Below are 22,586 nucleotides of genomic sequence, written 5' to 3' on the forward strand. Positions count from 1 at the left end.
ATAGCAAATAAACCCCAGGTAACTGGTAAACTTCCAGTTGAGTATCTTCTCTTGAGGAAAAAAATTGTAGGAAATTGTACAGTTATTTGTGTTTGAAAGTGTGTTCCTTTACCTGAAAACCAAAGGCTGTACTTACACCCAGTGTCAGTGTTTTCCCCAATGAGATACTGCAGTGTTAACTAAACTGCTAAAATATGGGAGTTCTTTAAAGAGCATTTTTCTCTCCTTTCCATCACAAGAGCCATCTCTGACAACTATCATTTCTAAGACATGCTTGCTTATGGCATTCTTCATGCTATAGGACAACCTGCTTTGCTGATAATTTTAAAGAAAGCTTGAAATTTAATAAATTTATAAACATTCAAAAGAAACGCCCTTCTGGAGCTTAGTTGGTTAAGAGAAACGCTAAATCTGTGCTTGCTGATTGCTGAAGCCAACTGACGGGTGGCTTCTATATTTAGGATCCTCCTTGCACCTGTCAAGAGTCAGAGGGAGACAGCCAGCGAAAAAGAAAGTGTGTGCACCAGAGCAAGCAATCCAGAGACCCATCTCTTGTAGCAAGGAGCTAAAAATAGTGGCAACAAAGAGCAATACAGAAAACAGAGTAAAATCTTATTATTTGTATTACCCCACCGCTCTGTGACAAGCTGTCAGCGAGCGCTCCGAGCACACTACGGACCTCATTAGTTCTAAGAGACTCTGGCTTCCCGCAGGAAGCCACAGTGCTACCCAAAGCTGGATACAGTCCAACTGTGTCAAACCTGTGCTCCTCAGGTGTGTCCCCTTCCCTGCAGCTCCTTAGCTGAAAGCACGAGGCCTTTGTGGCAACATTTTTGTTCCAAAGTGAACTCCAGAGAATATTCATCCCTGTGTTTAGCAATGTCACGGGAAATGGCCTTTCTGGCTTTGATTGACATCTGTCTGAGTCCAGGCTGCTCTTTGTTTGCTAATCTGACAGCATTTCTTTCTATAGTGATGATTCGTAGATACATATGCGAACGTAAGAAAAGGAAAATCTGGTAGGTTTGCTTCAGATTCCTTTGTTTTAAACAGAACAGAGTCCTGCATTTCCAAAGGAAGGGCATCCAGCCCTACCAGGAGCTAGCTTTCAACACATGGGTGTTGCTTTCCTCCCACCACATGTGCACTGCTCCTTTCAAATTTTCTGTCTCCCATTAAGCAGAAATATTTGGGTTTATACAGACTAAAGACAGAGAAATAGCACTGCTGGGGAAGTAAGGAAAATCACGCTATTAAATTTACACACACGCCTTTCTAAATGCTACATGGCAATTCCTACACAAAGAAACCAAATTTCACTCCACCTTCCCTGACTCATGTCATAGCAATCCAAGTAACCTTTTAAACAGCATCTGATTCACCACCAGATTCCCTGCATTCTTTTTCAGAAAAAGAAACCAAAGGGCCTTTAAGTATTCCCCAGTGTTCAACAACCTATATCTGTTGCTGGCCAAGCTCAATTTAACTTTCAATAACCACTACTTTCTCAGAAAGCAAACAAACAAGTCTTTTTTCCCCATCGATTGTAGATTAAATGCATTTTACTTGTCAAAATCTAATTATGTGCATGTGCAGTTGAGAGAAAATGCTCGGTATTTGTAAAAGATGTTAAACACTCATAAATGTGGATGTCTCAGTTTGGACAGAAAGCACAGAGAGTAGCTGCACAAATACCTCTGGATCTTCTCAAAAGTACCCCTAATTATTTGCCTACCAGCTAGTTTTAACCACTAGTCAGTAGTTACACTTAGCTCATCTCTGAGTATATGTAGCTGATGTTTATATAGATATTAACTTTAACTATACAGAGGTAATAAGCAAATGAATATAAGAACATGTGGAAGATACATTCAGCTCAATAAAGAACTAAATTCAAGCAGAGGAAATTTGTATATCATCAACACATGCATGCAGTAGTTCTATTTACAGAAATAACTTCAAAATGTATAAGGCAAAATTACGGCTTTACTGATGTCAACATGAATTTTGTGATCTAGATCCATGTGTTTTCCCCATAGTTTAAAAGACAGAGGATTAAATGATACAATACTTGCTGGAAATCGGATCCAGAGCAAGTTGTTGTGCCTGGCGAGGTGCAGAGTGGCGATGATGTTCATAGCGCAGACCCATTAGCTAAGGCAAACATAACCCTGTGATAAGGTGACGCAGTTACTAGCAGTTTATAAAATGACTTTATAAATGTAGGTTTGAAGTATAGCTTATATTTTTGAAAAGCTTAGTTTTTTTTTTTTTATCTGAATGTCATGTAGATTAATATTCAATGATTTTTAATTCTACAGTTGCAGAATATCCTACCAGATATTACCATGCATCATAATGAGAAAGTATAATACTGCTGTAGAGTATCAATAATGCCAGCATACAGAAATAAGGCAAAGTACACGCTACTCCCATCCAAACCAATGCAAGCTCAGTGTACTCATACAAAAGATGTCAGCCTGAACAGCTGTTAGATATTCATTAAAGATACAAAAATTTCAATCGCTTAACTGACCACGGTCTGAAGACAGAATGGGGCCATACTAGGTGTACTGTAATATATTAATACATCTAGCTCCTATAATACACTAGCTGTGCCCAGTCTTACACATTTTTTTTACTATTTTTTGCATAACTGGACTGTCCAGAAATATTCATATGCAAAATTATCTGCAGCATAAGAACAGTAAGAGAGACCTGTGAAGTGTTAGGAAGTCCTAAACGGTGACAACACACATTTACAAAAGAATAAGAGACTTGTACTAAGTATTGGGCAAACTACTATTCTGTCCTATCCATCATTAACGGTGTCACCTATAGCAGAGGTTATACTACTCTCTTGGGTTATAAACCATAAAACAATTTAATGTCTGCCTACATTACATGTCTGTCCTACATTGATAACAGCAACAAACTTACAGAAGAAAAAAATAATAAAAGGGATTTGGCTTGCATCATGTTAGAGGTATACACACATTAGTATACATAATATTACCACTGCCATTATTTGTTCCCTGACAGGCATTATCAGAGAAAACCCTCAGGAGACAAACTATATTGCTTCATCATTGCTAGGGATGCTGTTTCCATGCCACACTTTCTGTCTACGGATCTCTGTCTCATAAGCTTTTGTCATAGAAACATAGAATAGTTTGGGTTGGAAGGGACCTCCAAAGATCATGTAGTCCGCCCCCATCTGCCATGAGCAGGGACATCTTCACCCAGATCAGGTTGCTCAGAGCCCTGTCCAGCCTGGCCTGGGATGTCTCCAGGGAATGTGTTGCATCGGAGTCATTTAGTGGTAACTCCTTCAGATGAGCCAGCTGATGCAGTACTTGATCCAAAAACTGAAAGTCAAATTCTGCAGAAGAAATGTTATCTTGAGAATCGTATTATGACACCATTCCATACTCCTACCTTCGAAGTGGACTTAAAAACGATTATTTTTTTGTTGGTGGTGGTTGGGGTATTTTGGTTTGTTTGTTTGTTATTTGCTTTTGTTTCTGTTTTTCTTTTTTAGTAACATAACAGTTGGAAAGAAAACAGTTGAGCAATAAAAAAATGCTTTCTAGCTCCCAAGTAATACAGCAGAAAGCTTTTGTTCTCTCAGATTTTTCTTCAGCAGAAGCTGAACAGTTCAGAGGCATCATGGACATGTTCAGAGAATGAATCCACCAGCTACCCAGCAGTACTATCAAGGCACTGTGTATATTTAATCTGCATTTTCCTTACCTTAATTTGCAGGTTAAAGTCCACGAAGCAACTGATAGCCTCATCTTTACCATAATTCTAATAGCAATTTGTAATCAGACTTTTAGTCTGCTCTGATATGTAGTAGCAAAATTCAGCAACTATACACTGTATTACATTTTGAAAGCATTGTCCAAATAATTATCTATGCCCTTTTGAAGATACAGAGATGAAAGACAAAACTGGATACGAACAGAAAAAACAAAACCTGAAAATCCTGTTTTATTTTTGTAAATAAATAGCTCAGATGCTTTAGTTCAGCCCAAGCTTACAACTTTGAAGCCATGTGAATTCAAACCTTGTCTAGTTTAGAGATGCACAGAATGAGCTTTTCTTCTAAAAAAAAAAGTAAGTGTAGCAATGATAAGGCATTACATTTGTATGGAAGCAGACAAATCGTGGTGAATTACTTCAGTTGAGAGAAAAATCAGATGGCCATTAAACTGCTGGTTTCAAAGCTCCTGAGAATTTTTTTTACTGTATCATTTCAGCATAATTTCAGACTCTCAGAGAACTATACAAATAATGTGGAATAACAATACTTCACTGTAAATAGCCCTTATTTTTGCATTGATTTTGTTTAGATAGACTTTGAGTGCTAAAAAGATTGTGTAATTGCACCATTATGAAAATAGACAGCACTACCAGCCAAGAAAACCTTCATTAGCTCATTATCCAATTTTTTCAGGTGAAAGAAATGTCACATGAAGGGTGTATGTCCGTTCCAAATCACATAGTAACAAACCACAAACTGGAATCTACCTAAATTGAAGCTGAATTAGAAGCTCCATTTCACACCAAACAAAACTTGAACCTCATGCAGTCTATATTTGCCTATCATATATTTGATTAAGGGCTTTGGACTAAAACATACCTACAATACAGCATGTTTAAAAAAGGGGAGAGATATTTAATTACTTTGCAGATATTGTAGGGGTGTTTCACTGTAGGTAATGAAGAATTAGTTTATTTTAAGCAGTTTTTGAATGAGTCATTTTAAAGACAATCCCCAGTTTGCAGGGTATCTATATGGCCATTAAGAAAACCTTAAATAAGTCCTGTCCAAATACATGTCAGTAAGTGTCAACATATGAAATTTTGATCTCATACACCAGAAATCTAGAATTTCAGGTATAGGTGAAATCTCTTCAATTTGGATATGGTCGTGCCCATAATCACAAGATCAAATATAGAGCTGAACACACAAGAAGCATGAGTTTCGTATCCATGTAGGTAACTAGAACAGTCTGTATTTCCATGGTATACTGCTAACAATTCCCGTTTGTTAATTTTCAGGAAAAACCCCAGCTAGGAAACAATTCCTGCTCAGCAAAGAGCTGTACAATTATTGAAGTTGCATAGCCTAAAAAACACAAGATCAGGCAGCAATTTCTCTTTTTACAGTGAAACAATATCCTAGCAATAGAAAACATCCAAACATATCTCAAAAACATCTCTTTGCATAGGGAATCTTTGCCATAGCTTTTGAGTTCAAAGAATAACTTTTGGCTAATAGCTCGCTTGGAGTTCTCAGAGGCAGATGCTCCTGCACTCCCTCCCTGGAGTGGAGGTGATTACCAGGTTTTCATTGCCAGAGACCTTGAATGTCCTTTGCAGCTTTACCAAAGTTACTCACAAAATCCACCTGTCATGTTAGTCTTACACAGAAGTTGCATTTTGAATAATTAGCTATAGAAAAAACCCTCTCATTAAGTCAATATCATAAAAGCTGTAAAGTCAAATAGCCAAAATAAGAATTCATCTGCATTTTAATGTGTAAGCACATGTAAGCATAATTCTGCCCTTTCACATCTATTTCACATCCTCAATGAAATGTGTTTCCGGCAGAAAAAATAATGGTTGATTCTGTAACTGAAGACAGGATCACAATGAAGATGTATAAAGACAACAAATCATAAGGCAATTTCAATATCTTTACATTTCCTAGTTTTCAAGTGTTTAGCTATATAATTGTATAACTTACTCTTGGATTTTTTAAAGACTGGTCAACACTTTCTTCTACAAAGAGATTACTCTCACAGATAGTAATGGGACAACTGTAAAGTCGAATACTAGTCACCAAAAAGAAGTAGAGCCCCAGATAATTAGATATGGGGAACAAAATATCTAATCACAGATGTTGAACATGTGCTTGCAAAGGTGAAAGAATCACCACTGAACACAGAAAGGGCTTGCAGAAGCATGGACATCTACAAGAATAACTGAGCATTTTTGTGCAAAACTACCTTGCTGGCCATAAAAGTATTTTATACTATAAATAAATCTAGCTGTGAAAGGAAAAACATTATCAGTAAAATATCTGCAAGTAAAGTACCTTTCTATACATCCACTACAATATTCTTTTTGGCCACTTGCTAATTGTATCTCTCACCATCCATGCAAGAAAGTGATGGGTGCTTTTAATCCTAATTTTGGAGACTGGGACAGCGTATCTGTACTTGGAATATTTACATAGCAGATAAGTAAAGATACTGGCTGAGTGCTTCTAATAGCAAAGCAGTTATCACATCAGAATTCCACCTCATGTCCCCATAAAATACCAACCTCATCTTTCATAGTCAACCCAGCTTCACTGTAAGAAAAAATATAAAGTTTGTCTGTAAATTTCTTGTTGATTTTAAATCTAATTACCTGGGGAAAAAAAAAAAAAAAATAAAAAAAAAATCAAGATTTCATACCAGAAGGTCAACAAATGCTTTGGTTGTGCATAATGGGGTTTAAATAAATGACTTATATGATTCCTACCATTCCAAATTGCAGTGTTGAACTCTAGAATTATATGCTTAAAAAGGAAATTTGCAAAAGCCACTTGCAGTTATCCTACACATTATTAGACATGGCATTATTTTGAGAAGGAAAGTATTTCTTTCTTACAATTCCATACTTCCATAAAATTGTGTTTGTTCCTAATCTGGGGGAACATTTTTCAATGCCTTCCAGCACATTAAGAAGTTTTTTACGTGGACACTTGCTCAGTGGGGCACGGACAATGAAGCCGTGTCAGAGCTTATCATTGAAAAGGAAGACAAATGACCACATCTGATATCACGCATGGTTTCTTTGTGATATCCTACTATTCCCCTCTGTATAGCCTAATACGATCATGTATTACATTTTATTTCATGTAATTTTTACAATCAGGCCTTGACAATGATGACTTATTCTGTTGTGATGAAACCTGTATGTGTTTAATCAGAAATTATCTTATGTGGATTTGTCCTTGCGCTCAGGATTTAAATGATACAGGACTGAAATTACACTGGTGCAAAGAAGGATGGAATTGGGTACCTAATAATTTCCAAAGACATTTAGAGTATATCCTGAGACATACTCTTAGCCATACAATAAACTAATTACTCCTTCATGTGTTTCTAATCAGTCAAAAGTGGCTGTAAGGACCAGATTCTGCTTTCAGTTACCACAAAGCTTTTCCCTATAAAGTATACTGAAATCTCTTAAAGACCTGTTACTGCACATACTAGTGATCCTCTCCCAGCTTATATATTTATCTGCATAACCTAAAATATCTTCAAAATAGATGAAAAACTAATCCAAGAAGACACTAAGGCAAGAAAAGTGGCTTGGTGAATAACAAAAAAAAAGAAAAACATTGGTAAGGACTACACTTACTGTTACTATTTGTGGCAAGCCAAAATGATTGTAATAAAAACTGTGTTGTTCCTACTTGAAATCTTGACAGCCTTGGTGATTATCAGGTAATTAGTGATTGCTAATGACCATCTTAGGCATGCTACTAGTTCATAAACACAAATAAGTTGATGCTGGACCACCTAAATGGCACTAATAATGTACTTTTATGACCTTTCTTCTTACAGAAGCGGGACAGCTTGCAACATGCAACGCATTTATTCAAGCAGGATGGCAATGGGATATCATTCCCATTTTAGAAATGGGAGCAGAAGCAACAAAATCAGCAGTAGCGAGCACTGCAAAAGAAGCGGGTAGAAGAGCAGGTTAACAAACTCAAGTGTCACGAGCCCTTGGTTAGCATTGTCCCCATGCATTGCTTCTATTTTAATTAGGAAATACGAAACATTCACGGTGCAAGTGTCATATAAACTGGGTATCTACATCTCCAAATGATTTCAATGGTGAGAACAACGATTTTCCATGTGGCAAATGGGTGTAACCAGCTCGGAGCGCTGGCATGAATCAGATACACTGGCTTCTCCTCACAGTACTGACTGCAGATTTTTGCTGACTCCTCTTAGTTTCTAAAAATGTCATTAAGCTTCTGCTTTACAATCTGTGTACATTTGAGAAGTACAGATCGTGGGGACAGAGTTCCTCTAACTCCCCAGATCTCGAGTTACCAAAAGAAGCAGATATGATGATGCCTTTTCTACAAAGACTCTATTAGAAAAAAATCAAGAACCGGGTAAATCAGGAAAAGTTTGATCCTGCAAGTTTCCGAGGTAAGATGGGAATATAGGAACATACATCTTAATAAACAAGGCTTAACAGCTTAACAACATTTTTCAACTACATGGGGCTTCAGAGGCATTAGCTAACAAATTAATCTTGACAATAAACCCTGGCCTGACTAAATGGTAAGATACTGAGAAAAATTAATGTGGAAAACAAAGATACAAAACTTAAGAAATAATGCAAGGGAGGTAAAGGGCAGATATTAATAGAGATATACAATGATAAAGAGCTCAGCCAAGATACATGCAATTCCAGGTGTATATGATAGAAAAACACAAATAGAGTATTTCTGATTAAATAAAAGTAAATTAAAAAGCCTATTATCTCTTCTATTGCTGCTATTTTATTTTCTTTTCCAAAATTGGAGCCACTGGATTCGTTTATGAGAAATGTCTCAGATCAATACATAGCTGCTGCATTAGGAAATACACACCCAGCTAACCATCCTAACAAAGGATACTTTTCCACAGAAGATGATGGTGAAGGAAAACACATGGGTCACTTCACTCAATTTCCACCATCTCTCACCACACATTCCTACATGTGTGTCTCTTCACTGTAAACTGTCTTTGAAAAAAATTCTAATGAACTTGTTACACCCGTATGTAAAAAGACTAAAATAATATATGAGGCTAACAGAAAATATGAACATTCAACAAATTCTTCAGGAAGCATTCTAAATAGAATCATAGAATTGCTCAGGTTGGAAAAATCCTTTACGATATCAAAACCAACCATAAACCTAGCACTGCCAAGTCCACCACTCTATCATGTCCCTAAGCACCACAGCTACAGGTCTTTTAAACACCTCCAGGGATGGTGGCTCAACCACTTCCCTGGGCAGCCTGTTCCAGTGCCTGACAACCCTTTCCATGAAGGAATTTTTCCTGACATCCAACCAAAATCTCTCCTGCTGCAACATCAGGCCATTCCCTCTCATTCTATCACTTGTTACTTGGGAGAAGAGACCAACATCCTCCATGCTACAACCTCCTTTCAGTTGTAGACAGCAATAAGGTCTCCCCTCAACCTCCTGTTCTCCAGGCTGAACACCCACAGTTGCCTCAGTTGGTCCTCATAAGACTTGTGCTCCAGACCCTTCACCAGCTTCATACCTCTTGTTTAGATCTGTTCCAAGCACCTCAGGGAAATACTTACTGAAGAGCAGTATACTAGGAATTACACTTTAATTCAGTTTACTAAAATAAATCAGCCACATAGGGGGAAAAAAAAATCAATATCTACATTAATGTCTGCATGTGAAACCACCACATTTCTGGGTTATATTCACAAAACAGGGTATCAATGTATCTCACAGGGCAGGGCACTCGGCAAGTAAAGAGTACTGTTTCCAAGTATGGAGTTGTATGTAGGATCCACAAGACCTGTAGCAAATAGAGTGTTCAAAACCACACTGAGGGAAAATCATTGATTTGAGGGTTCATTCAGCCATTTACAAACTAAGTCATTTTACCCACTAGTCCACATCAGAATATCATAAATCAAAACTTGCCTTTTAATGGACAGTTGAACTTATCACTCAACGTTTTAACTGGTCTAATGGGATAGTGGATCTACTTATGCCAGAGTAAGTTATTCACCCCTAAGAGTAGGGAAAGAAATAGTAAAAACCCTAACATTGTATTTCACACTTCTAGTCATCTCTCTTTCATTCTTCTCCTTATTCCTGTACTATTGATAAACACCTTTCTTCCAGCTCAGAGTGTAAAATGTTTTGCTTAGTAATCATAACAGAACAGCTCCTGTGACTTAATTATCTCCTGTGGAAAAAGTTTCTATTTCTAATCAAGAGTAAATACAAGCCAGATGTGGCAAATTTTTACTCATTCCAAGAACAAAGAAAACTTCCCTTTTAGTGGTTTCTTCAAGACTACCTTAGTGCAGAAAGAAAAATGCAGCATGATATCAAAAGTGACAATTGAGAAAAATGGCACGCCTTGATTTAGGCCTTAGCCCTGCAACCCTTGCCCAGAGACCTAATATAACTTTATTTTTATGCCTACTGGAAAGAAGATTTAGTCCACGTTTAGCAAAACGTAATAAACATCCCAGTAAAGATAAGGGAGGGAGAGTGTATGTTGCTGGGAAGTGTTTAAAGCTTTTAGGCCAGTCTAGTGGGGAGCTGTACAGAGGAAACAGGGGCACTTGAGTTAGGAAGTTGTTTAGATAAAACAAGTTTAGCTTTTCTTCTTTAGATAAAAATTTACATAATTTCTCATCTGATTATTAAAACAGCCAGACTGTGGACTCAGCAACTCCTTCATGTTCTTATTTACTCCATAAATCAGGTCAAAAGCAAATCAGAATTTATTATAATGGATAAATTTGAGAGTCTTTGCTCGTAGACTTCATCTGAAGCTTTATAAACATGAAGGCTGAAGAAAACGACCACTGATCCAATATATAGCTCCATGTTAAAGATAATGATCACTTTGTAAAAAATTAATCTTAGCCCATATTATCCATAGGACACATTCTTCAAAAGATCCTTTTCTTTCTGCATTTATGGCTCTGCAGAAATAGGAGACGTTTCAAAAATGAAAAAATGCTTAAATCTCTATGTAGCAAATTCGTTACAAAGTCAGACTACAGTTCCGGTCCTGACCAGTTCTCAAGTGAGAAGGAGTGAGAATGTAATTTAAAGAGAGTGAAAAATCCAATAAAACACTTTTATATTAGTCAGCAATATTATGACTTCACATTCATATTTTATGGGTATTTCAGGCCTGCCTCAGATTAAAAAAAAAAAAAAAAAAAGTCTGATTTTGAATTACTGTAATTAACTGCAAAAGCTTGCTGATTTGTTGATGTAAAATAATGTCAATCTTTTTCATAAACTTGTTAGAATCTTTGTAAATAAATAGCAAAAATTATACAAGGCACAGAAATTTGTCTCTTTCTCATAGGTTTGCCATTGACATGTAGAGAACAGTGTTGTAAGGAGGGATATAAGTGAAAAATCCCAGTCCTTTCCCTAAGATCACCAGTGTAACATTACCAAATAGTGAGCCATATCCTTGTCAGAGTGAGCTTGTAAAAGAGGGACTATATTTTACGTTTCACCCTGGAAACCTATTAAGTCTGGCAAGAAAGAAGACATGGAATGTTGAATTTTCCTAGAAACAACATAGGTCAAAAAATAGTCTGGAAAGCACTACAGAAGGAGAAGACAAATCCCTAAGCTGAATAGCTGCAGGCATACGCCATTGAAAAGTGCTGAAATATATTTTGAAAATCTTCACTCTTAAACTGATTATTTTTTTCTGAGAATTTCAACGGGACTTTTATTTCAGCAGCATAGTCTGGCCGTAAATTGAGAATATCCATGAACATCACTGAAGTCTGAATTCAGCTGCGAGTAATCTCACTATCAGTGTTACCTGTTTGTACCGTAACGTGAGCCAATCCTGCGTCACTGCTGTGTGCATTACACAGTACCACTTAACATCCAAATTGTATTCTGCAAACAATATTGATTCCAGTTCTTTTACTGTTGGAAATCAGAAGGGAAAGAAGAATCACAGCACACTCTGGTAGCAATGACCAATTTACTACAGCAAGCAATGGCACAACTGATGCAAAATCCAACTCTTGGTCAGATCATACAGAAGAGAACATTACCCAATATAAGTTTGAGAGAAATTGAGTGGGATCAGGCTATTTAATAGATGCAACAAGAGAAATAAACCAGAACTGTAATCTCAAATGCGAATCATTTAAGTATAGTATTTGTTGATACCTGTCTTGCAGCAGCTGCAGATGGAAAGAAAAAGCCGATACAGGAATGAGCTAAGAGTGATCTAAGACAGATCACACAGGTGCTGCCCAGGGGTAGGGGCAGAAATGCAGTTATTATATTGTACTTCTTAAGTTCTGTATATTTTCAAGGTGCTGGGTATGTTTTACCTGGACACCGAGGACACTGAACTGTCCTTCCTTCTTCCAAGAAGTCTGATTCAGTGTTCATAAAAGACATAAATAAAGGATGGCATCTGGCTTTACCGAATTATAGCTATGGTCCAAAAATTTTATTCCAGTGTTATGTTCGGCTAAATCGTTTCTGTTAAAGCAGATATTTTAACAGGGCACAAAAAACCAATATTTTCAGTAGTCCATAATACCAGCTTTTGTCACTAAGGTCTTTAAGCTCACTAAGCACAATGTGCATCCCAAGCATAGAGGGATCAAAAGCCTCTGTATTGCTGCAAAGAAGCACAAAACCATCTGGGGCCCAGCTCTGCCTCTACTATGTTCAACAACAGAGAGAATGAGCCATTTTTCTCCTAAACTACTGAAATGCTCCTAAACTGCAACCCCTATCTCGCTGAGGTTTAAGTCAAACATTGGTCTGGAAGATAATACCACCTTGGGTAAAAGATTCTCATAGAAGGGAAGAATAAAGGCATAAGCCTGTCTGATCACAGTTATCAGTGTGCAACTATAGTCTATTTTGTTTCTTTGTTACAAAAGATTAAAGTAATAATAATTTGACCACACTTCCATCAATTTAAAATGCTCTGCTAGATAAATATTTTTAAGATCTGTACAACAGGCCTTCTATTTAACAATGAATACATTTCAGTCTAATGTGCTGCCAAGCTCCAGCTCTCTTTCTAGCAGCTGAATTCTTGGATAAAATCATTTTGCAGGGTATGAGCAATGCATTTCTGAAAATAGCATCACTGCAAGATGAAAGATGGCAAGAAGCTCTACAATGCTGATTTATTTCCATGGAATTTTGTCTCTTATAATCAGTGTATGTTTTGACATTTTCAGCTGAATTTTCATACTTAATAAAACGTAAATCTATAGGATTTGTTAATTTTGAGGCCACAATAGAAATGTCTAATAGGGAAATAGAAGAAGAAAAACAGTATAAAAAATAATACTCATTCACAATTTACATCTGAAATATGTAAAACAGGAAAACGCTTTGTGGATCTCAGTAATTTGCATTTATCACCACCACACGTACAGAGACACTCACAAAAAGAAACCAACACCAATCAACAAGCTGTTTCCCGCTTGAAGTATGTTTCTACTAGAGGAATGGATGGAAGTGATACTTTTTAAAATACCAGTGGGTTTGTATGTCTTGTGTAATGGTCAGTATTCCTACATGTGCTGCTGAGAAAACACTAAGAGGTGATATTGCACCTTCCCTGATTCTAAGTAGATTACATCTTTTGGCTTTCTTGCCAAATCACTGATACGAAGGTACACTTCAGCAGATGATTTTTTTTCCTAATAAGGAAGAATTTTAAATAGATGATTGGAAAATAACAATTTTCAGATGAGAAAGAGCCTGGTATTTTACAATCCATTACCGCAGCTGTCTTTTCTAATTAATGTCAGCAATAAAATTGGCATTCTTCTGTCATAGATTTTATGCTAAAAATGAGATTATAGGTATATGAGAGGTGTCAAAATCTCTAAGTCTGAAAGTAGAAACAGATGAAAAGAACACATCATAAATATCTTCTGTCTACATCTGGTCACTGATTTCATACAGAAAGCGATGCTCTGTACCAAGCCCAGCTGCATTCTCAGCAAGACCTACCCTTGTTAGGTCCATGTACAGAAACCAAAAATTATGAACGTCCTGGTTGTGCAAGCCCTAATTCATGTGACTCATATAGACTTCCCTGAGTTGTCCCAATGACACCCTAACTGTAAGGATGATTCATGAAAATTTAAAAAATGGGAATACACAACTTTTTTTTCTGAAAATTTTCTGCCTGCATACATATATATATGTGTTCCTATGTATATTTATCCTCAGATGTTTTACACCAATTTATTTAAGTAGCAGATCTGTCTTGAATATAATGTATAAGTTAATCTCTACATACAGAAGAGGTGACTGAGGGGGAGGAAGGGATAAACAATGAAGGAAAGAGAGAGAATGAGGGAGAAGGCGGAAATTAGAGAAAATAAAATAAAGCAGACATTAATTTATATCCAGAATGATGTAATTACAGAAACAAATACCACCAATATTGAATGACTTCATCTGAGGGTTCACCAAAATTAAAATATATGTTTTGTTTTCTTGTTTGTTTTTTTTTGTTTTTTTGTTTTTTTTTTTTTTCTTTTTTAATCAGTACAGACAGGGCTCCCATCAGGAAGCAGCAGGTACAGCTTTATATCGTACATTACTCACGATCAGTAAAAATATGAACACTGCTAAGACATCTTCTGCCAAAAGTATGCCTAAGAATTACAACTCATCTTTACACTCAAGGCTATCTGTTTTGATGCAGCATAGATTTAAAAATAATAATAAAAATAAATAAATAAAAAAACCACATAAAAATAAAGTGAGTCCTATGCTGCCTTTATCAGGAAACATACAAACTATCTTAACTCAATTATTTTTTCTTCTTAAGTCTGTATAGATGCAGATGATAAGTAAATATATATAGCTACAAAGAAAAAAGTGCTTTGCGTACTGTGTTAGCAGTAGTGTGGTTGTAGTTACAGGAGTACTACATGCAAGAAGATGATTATGAAAGTGCAAAATATCTGCTATGCTATGCGTATAATTTTAAATATTGCTATGTTAAAAGTAAGAGCATGATACCCTGCGCCAACATATAGTAGATCCCTAATACAATGATGCAATGAAAATGATACATTTTAATGAAACCTAAAACGTATCGATCAGTAACTAAGCCTTACAGCTAAAGATCAAGACATAATTACCGCTATACTTAAGTAGTTCATTAAAGAAAAGTCTTCAATATTTGCGGTGAAATATTCCAACATGGGAAGCAACAAATGCGATTATATCACCTGCTCGGATTTTCAATGAAAAATTAAGGCTCCCATTTTATACAGCATAATGCTTCACTTGAAATTCTCTGTGCATTGCTGGGCAAATATATCAGAGCCTTTTTGCCTTGTCAGACAAGTAAAATTAATCAAATGACTGAGATTCTATGAAACAGGCATTACTTAAACCTTCAGCATTTTTTGCTAAAAATGTTTCGTACTTGTATACTATTGCATTGGTGATTAGGACTTCTGAATGTTTTAGTAAAAGCACATGCTGAAATATTTACTGATGCCGAAGGAACAGATGACTGAAGGAAAAGTGATTGTACACTAATGAGTTGTTGATGAAATAATGAATTATATAGCCATGAATATGCACATTTTTCATACAACAGCTGGGAAATACTGCTTCCTCAGACCAACATTTTAAGTAAGAGAAAAAAGATGCTAAAGATATCAGGGAAAAAGCACCTTGCTAAGAACATAATATCTGCAAACCTCCAGTTCTTTACTTATTAATATCCTTTCTTTCCTTTATTCTCTTTTCCTGTGTTTTTTCCCATTTTTAATATTCTTAAAATATAAACTATTTCACATTAAGTGCATTTGCATCACTTCTCTTTGTTCTTCCCCATTTGTAATCTATAGTAGGAAACAAAACACTGCTGTCAAGTCTTAAGAAAGAATCCCAAAAATTGTTTTCTCCTTCACCTGTTACATAATTACTTTTTGCAAAGCATCTCTCTCTCCATCAACCTGTTGGGCTGTCTTCTAAATGAACTAAGCCTTATTTGAAATTTGATTTAATTTCAAAGGGGAAACATTACTATGAAGGAAGGACAGGCGCTATAGATTGTTTCTATAATATTTCAGTGGAATGATAATGAGAAAAAGGAAAGCCAACAGCAAGTAGATTGTGTAGAACATGGAAATGCTATTGACTAACTTCATATTCTGAATTATTCAATCATAAGTATAGTTCTAATTAAAGTTATATAGTATATTTCTCTGTTGACATTTTCTATTATCATGATTGGCAGTGAAGATAAATTCTGAAGGCAATTATCAAACATGAACAGAGGGACAAAAACAATTTTAAGGAAATATCACGTGATGTTTTGCTAAAAAGTGTTCTAGACTTCTATTTGAAATTATACAACATTCTTTTCATATGTTATTATTTTAATTTCACTAGGTTACATATTTCTTCCTCTTTAAAAAACTACAAAAATCTATGTAGAAGATAAATTCTAATTAGTTGTGTATGCTAACCTTATCAGCTCACTAAGAAATAGTAAATACAGGAGCTCAAACACAAGAAAAGCAGTGACTTATAAAGCCCTGGCTTTGTATTTTGTCACTCTTGCTTCTACATGGCACAGCTTTATAAACTGCAACATGAGAATATTTTAAAAGATATTTTTCCCTTCAGTGAAAGGCTATATTTATTCAACTTAGAAGATATTAAGTGGTTCTTTTGCACTTATCTTTCTATTCCTTTCATTTAACAGTGCGAGCATCCCTTTGAGTCTTTCATAATGGAACCGATACTCAGAACTGAATCCAATTATAACAAGCTACCAGCAGTACTAATTGGTGAAAATCCATTGCTGGTAATTGCTGTAAACTCATCCTTCTGCACAGGATGAAAGAGGGCAATAAATTCTACCCCGCGTTAAACAATAGGGAAGACTACCATTAGCACTGCTTTTCTTATGTAAAATGCATTAAAGTGAGTCATCCACTTAAAGTTACCTACTGGTAGCTTTAACCCAAATTCAGGGACTAAGTGCTTCCAAAAAAAAGCCCCAAAAGAATATAAAATAATACGTCAAGGAAGTGAGAAGGAAAAGAAAACACGGTCATCAGTTTATAGTGTTTCGTTGTGATTATTTTTTTTCCCAGTCTGTAGGCGAATCTCAGATATGATGTGTTGGCTTATTTTTGCCTTTTATTACATGCTTTCATTCCATGATCTTTGCACTCCCCTGGGCAACACTTTCACGCCAGTAAGTCTGCAGTGCTTTAAAGATCTCTATCTTACGGCCCCGCCAAACAGAGAACCGCTTGCACCGAGAGCATCCACCTGCTTTCGCGAAGGTAATTTTGGAGAAGTACCGATTTGTAAGGCCAGAGCTGAGGAAAACAGCTCTTCAGTGGTGTTGCTTTAAGCATGTGAAACCCCTCCGGGGTGGCACACGCGTGCGCACACAACCCCCCCACAACCGCGGGCAGCAAACAAACCCTGCGACTGTCACAATATTCGTGGCGTGCGTTGGAACATGGCCAGCTAGGAGTGAGGCTCAAAACTCAAAGCGATGCTCGCCCTGCCTGCTACACACGCCTGCGGCAGAAAGGCAAGAAAATCTACCTTTCGCGTGGGTTTTAATAAATTGCTAAAGTTATTATTTTTTTTAATAGTGCTAAAACTCTAGCCAGGCTGAAATAACCTTTGTGGGAGGAGGGGGCGGGCTCTGTGTAACTCGAAACTTTCCTCTCAGCACCGCTGAACTGCCAAGGTATATTTAGAGCTGGGATCCGCTCTGGAGCGGGGCTGTGAGGTAAAACCTTTCCCTCAAAAGTGCCGCCGCCGGCCGTGACCGGGGCACTCTCCCCTCATCCTCTGCTACCGTGACTCTTTCACAAACAAAAGCAGCCGAAACCCTGCAATTTTTCCCTCACCGCCACTTTCCGCCCGGAGTTGTATTTCTCTTTGTATTTTCGCCGGCACAGGGATGCGCCCCCGCCCCGGCCGTGCCCCCACCCCAGACCCCCGGACCCCTCGGGGACTTACGTGGTGGCAGAAGGGAAAGGTCCCTCCGAGGAGTGGTTCATCACCAGGGACTGGAAAAGTGTCAGGCTAAAGACTAGCAGCCAGCCAGCAGCCATCTTCCTGATCGAAGATCGATCCCCTTTCCCCAAGTCGGCGAGACGGCAATAATAATAAATTCAATTACTGTGTGTGCGGCGGTGTGGGGGGGCTGTTGTTTTTTAAAGCCTCCTCCGCTCCCCCCCCCCCGCCCCCTCGCGGGAGGCGCAGCCCAGAGATGTGCGGAGAAGCGGCCGAGGGTGGGAAGGAGGAGGAGAAACGATGGAGATCTGTGGGTGGAGAGGGGGAAAAAGAGAGAGAGATACTCTACTCTCTGTTACTCCAGCAGCAGCTCCAGCTTCATCTGATCCGCCGCCATCAGCGCTACTTTTGTAACAGATCTCTGCTCACTGTGTGTGTGTGTGTGTCCTTCCCTGATTTATTCCCCTGATGGCAGCGCAGGAGGAGGCGGGAGGCAGGCGGGGTATGGGCTTCTGAAGGAAGAGGAGGAAAGAAGGGGCGAGAGTTGGAGACGGGCAGATCGCTCCCGGCTCCTGCCTTCCCTGCCGGCAGCGGAGGAAAGTCGAGGCGGGGAGCGGGGGAGGGCTCCGGGCCCTGTGGCTGCCGCGCTCCTTACAAGGCAGCCGAGGAACTCCCCGGGCCGGGCCGGGCGGAGCCGCCCCCGGCGCCGCGCTCCCGCCCCGCCCGCCGCGGGGCTGCGTGCCGCACCTCCCAGCGCCCGGACGCTATTTTTAAAACCTCTTCGTGCCTTATTTTAATTCCTCCTCCCCCAACCTCCGCCTTGTTAAGCAGCAGCCTCGCACAGCCCGTGTGCCACCACTCTGCATGTATATATGTGTTCATATGTATATATAAATGCCGCTCTTTCCGCCGCTGGCTGTAGAAGTGCTGCTCAGCGCGGAGAGGCGAGCGCGGTGCCTCCCGCGGAACGCTGCCCGAGGAGCGGAGCGAGCCCGGTGGAGCAGCGCGGCCGCCCCCACCAGCCGCAGGGTCCCGTCCGCGGTCGGTGCCCGAAGCACTTGTGGGAAGCGGGCCCTGGGGGCGCGGCTGGGAGTCGTAAGGCTTCATTCCCGCCTCAGCCGCATCTCTAACCTAGGTATTAATTTCAGATTCCTTTGAAAATACAGAGAACAAATTCCCTCTCCCGTCCTTTATTTTACCGATGTTCACGTCTACCGGTCTCTGTGGCAACTACATTCTCCGTACAAATGGAGAAAGTAGTTCAGGGAAATATTTCTCAGTTTATTTACCAAAGTAGATTCAAGTTTAGTCACAATTTTGATTTTCTTTTTGATCCATGGGTTGTTATTTTTGTTTGCTTGCTTTTCTTTCTTTTTATATATTTATACGTTTTTAATTATTTAATGAAATATTATTACGTTTCTATTTCTATACATTTGGTTAGTTCAACAGGTGAAAATGAAAGAGTAGACTCAGCATTCAGGCAATTTTCATGTGCTTTGTATTTCAGGGTCACATCATCTTGAATGTTTTAACTCACAGCAGTTTCTATAAACCAGGAAAATGCTCATCTCTATATTTAAAGGTGGCAAAAGCACCAAAGCTGAGATCCACAAATGAAGAATTGAGTGTTCACATCGCCCAGGCTCCAAGCCAGCATAATACTTCAGTTGCAATCTGTAAAGCATGCAGTCACTCATCCGCATTGTTTCGGGATTGGAGCTGGTGCTTTGGAGCTGGTGGGAAGAACTCTCAGTTGTCTTCACCTATCCACCTACCTGTGGATACGTAGGATTCAGGGCTTGGATGCAATTCCAAAATAGCAATTTTTAAAATTATATTGCAGCCTGCAGACTCAAACAGCTTGAAGAGTGTGTATAGACCATCTTCTGTAGGTCTCCCATGGCTTGACAGTTTTGGCACATGAATGGCAACACTTCAGGTACTCAGCAGCTTTGCTTTCCTATGGAGATGCAGAGGTACCGATGGTCTCTGCTGCAAGGTGTGACAGATATCGGCAAAGTTATGGACATGTGACACAGAGGTCCTGCTTCACACAGGATATATTGAGATGAGATCCAGGGTGGAGGGAACGCATTGGGGAGTGGAGTAAAAGTTTGGAGAAATGCACATAGGAAAGAGACTGGAAAAGTGGAGTAGTTCATGTTGCACAAGGCCATGACAGATTTACTTCCCAGAGCGTAATTTAAGACATCTCTTCATTCTTGGGGCCCCACACTGTTCAAGAGTGGCCTTATCCAGTATCAAGAGGACATCAACTCAGTTATGAACATGAATATTCCCAGAAAAACAGTGTTTCTGCTCTTTGATAGGACACAGAAGCTCAGCACAAGTTCACGCCTAAACTCTGCTGAGATCCACAAACTAGATGTTCTTCTGTTAATTGTGCTCCAAAGCACCTGCAACCTTGCAATGGGCAACACAGTGATGCACTAACACTCTGGCAATGCCCTTTCAGAATAAAGGGGGGAAATGCCCCACCTTGCTCCTTCCCTACCTGAAGGATCCAGCATTCACCCAGGTCAGCTCTGCTCAACAGGGCTTGTGTCCAGTTCCCAGCTGTGCTTCCCCCAGAGGTCCACACAGTGCTCACCAAGCCATGGGCGCCGAGCCGGGACAGAGATGCTGTCCCACAGAAGTGGGTAAGCAGAGAAGGATGCACACATTGGTCAGGGCAAGAGATGGTGCAGATGACTGTGCAAACCCACATAGGAAATGGTTGCAGTAGACGAGAATAAGCAAGACCACTCTCCATCAGACATTCCATTTCAGTATAACCTACAGGAGACACAGAAAGATCAAAGAATGAGAACGTAGGATACTTTTCTGTAAGCATACATTCCTGATGCTTCATCCATCATTTGTAGAGCTTCTTACAGCAAGAATTATTACTACTAATAATTCCAACAACAATAACACATGGTTAGCAACACAACAGGGCAATACATGGGTGGGTTGCCACCCACTTAGTACCTCAGGTCCGGATTGTGACTGTTTCATCAGTATTATAAGAATACACTGTAATGATAGCTGAAATGTGGAAAAGAAGCTAGAGAAAATCCCACTATGTTTTAATATAGCAATATTTGCAGCATCAGATCTACCATGCTATTTACAACCCTATAACAAGACTCTCTGCAAGGTAATCCTAGAGTGAACACTACTGAGGTGCAAGCGAATGCCTGTGGAGCTCACTGAGGCTCAGGGCTGAAGGAGAAGGGGTGTCTATACGTAGCTACAGCATGGAGGAGAAATAGCCAGGGGAGGGCAACCTGTGGGGCATTCATAGGAAGACTCAGATCTCTGATACATGACTCAAATTCAGCCAGCAAGCTGTACAGGATTTACAAGCAAACTTGGACAAAGAGCCCGGTTTTAAGAAAAGCTAAACTCAAATAACAGTTTTACTTCAAAATGAAGTGAGACTTGAAGACGAGTTTTGAATTTTTACCCTTTTTTCTGAATTGGAAACTTAGGAAACCAATATCGCCCTGAAGCACAGGAAAAAACAAATGCAGGACCTACTCCAGAAGTAATATGTTATTTACTCTTTACTCATCTGTTTGTTTCAGCTAATTCTTTACAGCTTAAAAATGCATTTATGTGGAACATATTTATTAAAGATGTAGAATGTTTAGAAATCTTGACCTCGCCCTACAAACACGTGTGGGTATAAGTAATTGTATTCAAATGAGTTCCTGCTAGCTTTGATGGGAAGGAGTAATCGACTTAAAACATGTTAACAGAATTAAGTTTCTTGATATTTCTTCATCCTTCCGTGTAGTTTCATCATTAAATTTTAAAAACTCATTAGAATCTCCTAAGTGATCAGTTCCTTTACATTTGATGGTTATACTACTTCCCTACATAGTCATGTTTCAAACTCTATTTTAAATATGTGTTTTTTACTTCAGAGTAATGTTGCACTGCAGGTATTCTTATAACTAATCTGTGTTATGGCTCCTAACTGACAAGTTTTCTTTTTTAAGCATTTAAATACAGACTTGAATGGCAAACCATGAAAGTAAATCTTTCTTCATTCTTCACCTCATTCTAAATTTATTGTCTATCATACCTGACCAAGACCTTTCTGTGAAGGAGCACAGGAATGCCAGGGATTGATATTATGAGAAGTGTCTTTGTTGTAAAAAGTTTGCTTTGCACCTTTTTGGTGGACTTGGCAGCCTTGGGTTTACAGTCGGACTCAATGATCTTAAAGGTCTTCTCCAACCTTAAAGATTCTATAATTCTGTTCTGTGATGTTAGTGAAATTACTGGGTATCTTTCAATTGACTGTGGTGGTCTGTAAACCAGTAATAAAAAATCCTGTTGCAAAAATACAACATTTATTTTGCATCAAAGGCTTCTTCTCAGTTCAGTATATCAGTAACAAGTATTAATTCATGACCAAGCCTTTCTCTTTAATCTCAATTTCTGGTTAGATTATTTACATTTTCACAAATTATTTACATGTTGCAAATACAGCATAAGAGGCAAAGAGCTGGGCCTTCTGTGTCTTAGCCATTTTTCTTAAAAAAACCCCACAGTTATTAAGTTAGAACCAGATTCAAAATTTTATTAATCTGGTTTTATGCTTGTATATAAACCACATTCTTCAGTAATCAGCATTGTCATCAAACTTTTGGAAAACAGTGGCAGTTTAGGGCTTAACATGTACAGCGTTTGTAGTACTTGTGTGAATAGATAGTATGCAATGACTAAGTGCCTTAAGTGC

The 22,586-nt window shown here is 38.6% G+C and overlaps 1 protein-coding gene across 10 annotated transcripts in view; it reads right to left on the bottom strand.

Annotated features, from left to right (window-relative positions):
• The window catches only part of CACNA2D1 (calcium voltage-gated channel auxiliary subunit alpha2delta 1), a 400,174-nt gene extending 381,682 nt beyond the window's left edge, over positions 1–18,492 (bottom strand). For 9 of the 10 annotated variants that reach the window (XR_011737089.1, XM_071803490.1, XM_071803489.1 and 6 more), the window contains exon 1: positions 17,834–18,492. Coding sequence is in view for 9 of the 10 variants with exons in the window: in XM_071803490.1 (XP_071659591.1) it covers positions 17,834–17,928 (95 nt within the window). In the remaining variant the exon portion in view is untranslated. The remainder of the gene's footprint in view (positions 1–17,833) is intronic. The other variant, XM_065839639.2, reaches the window with a different exon arrangement.
• Between the last annotated feature and the right edge of the window lie 4,094 nt (positions 18,493–22,586).

This window comes from Patagioenas fasciata, chromosome 1 (genome assembly GCF_037038585.1).
Source record: "Patagioenas fasciata isolate bPatFas1 chromosome 1, bPatFas1.hap1, whole genome shotgun sequence".
Lineage (NCBI taxonomy): Eukaryota > Metazoa > Chordata > Aves > Columbiformes > Columbidae > Patagioenas > Patagioenas fasciata.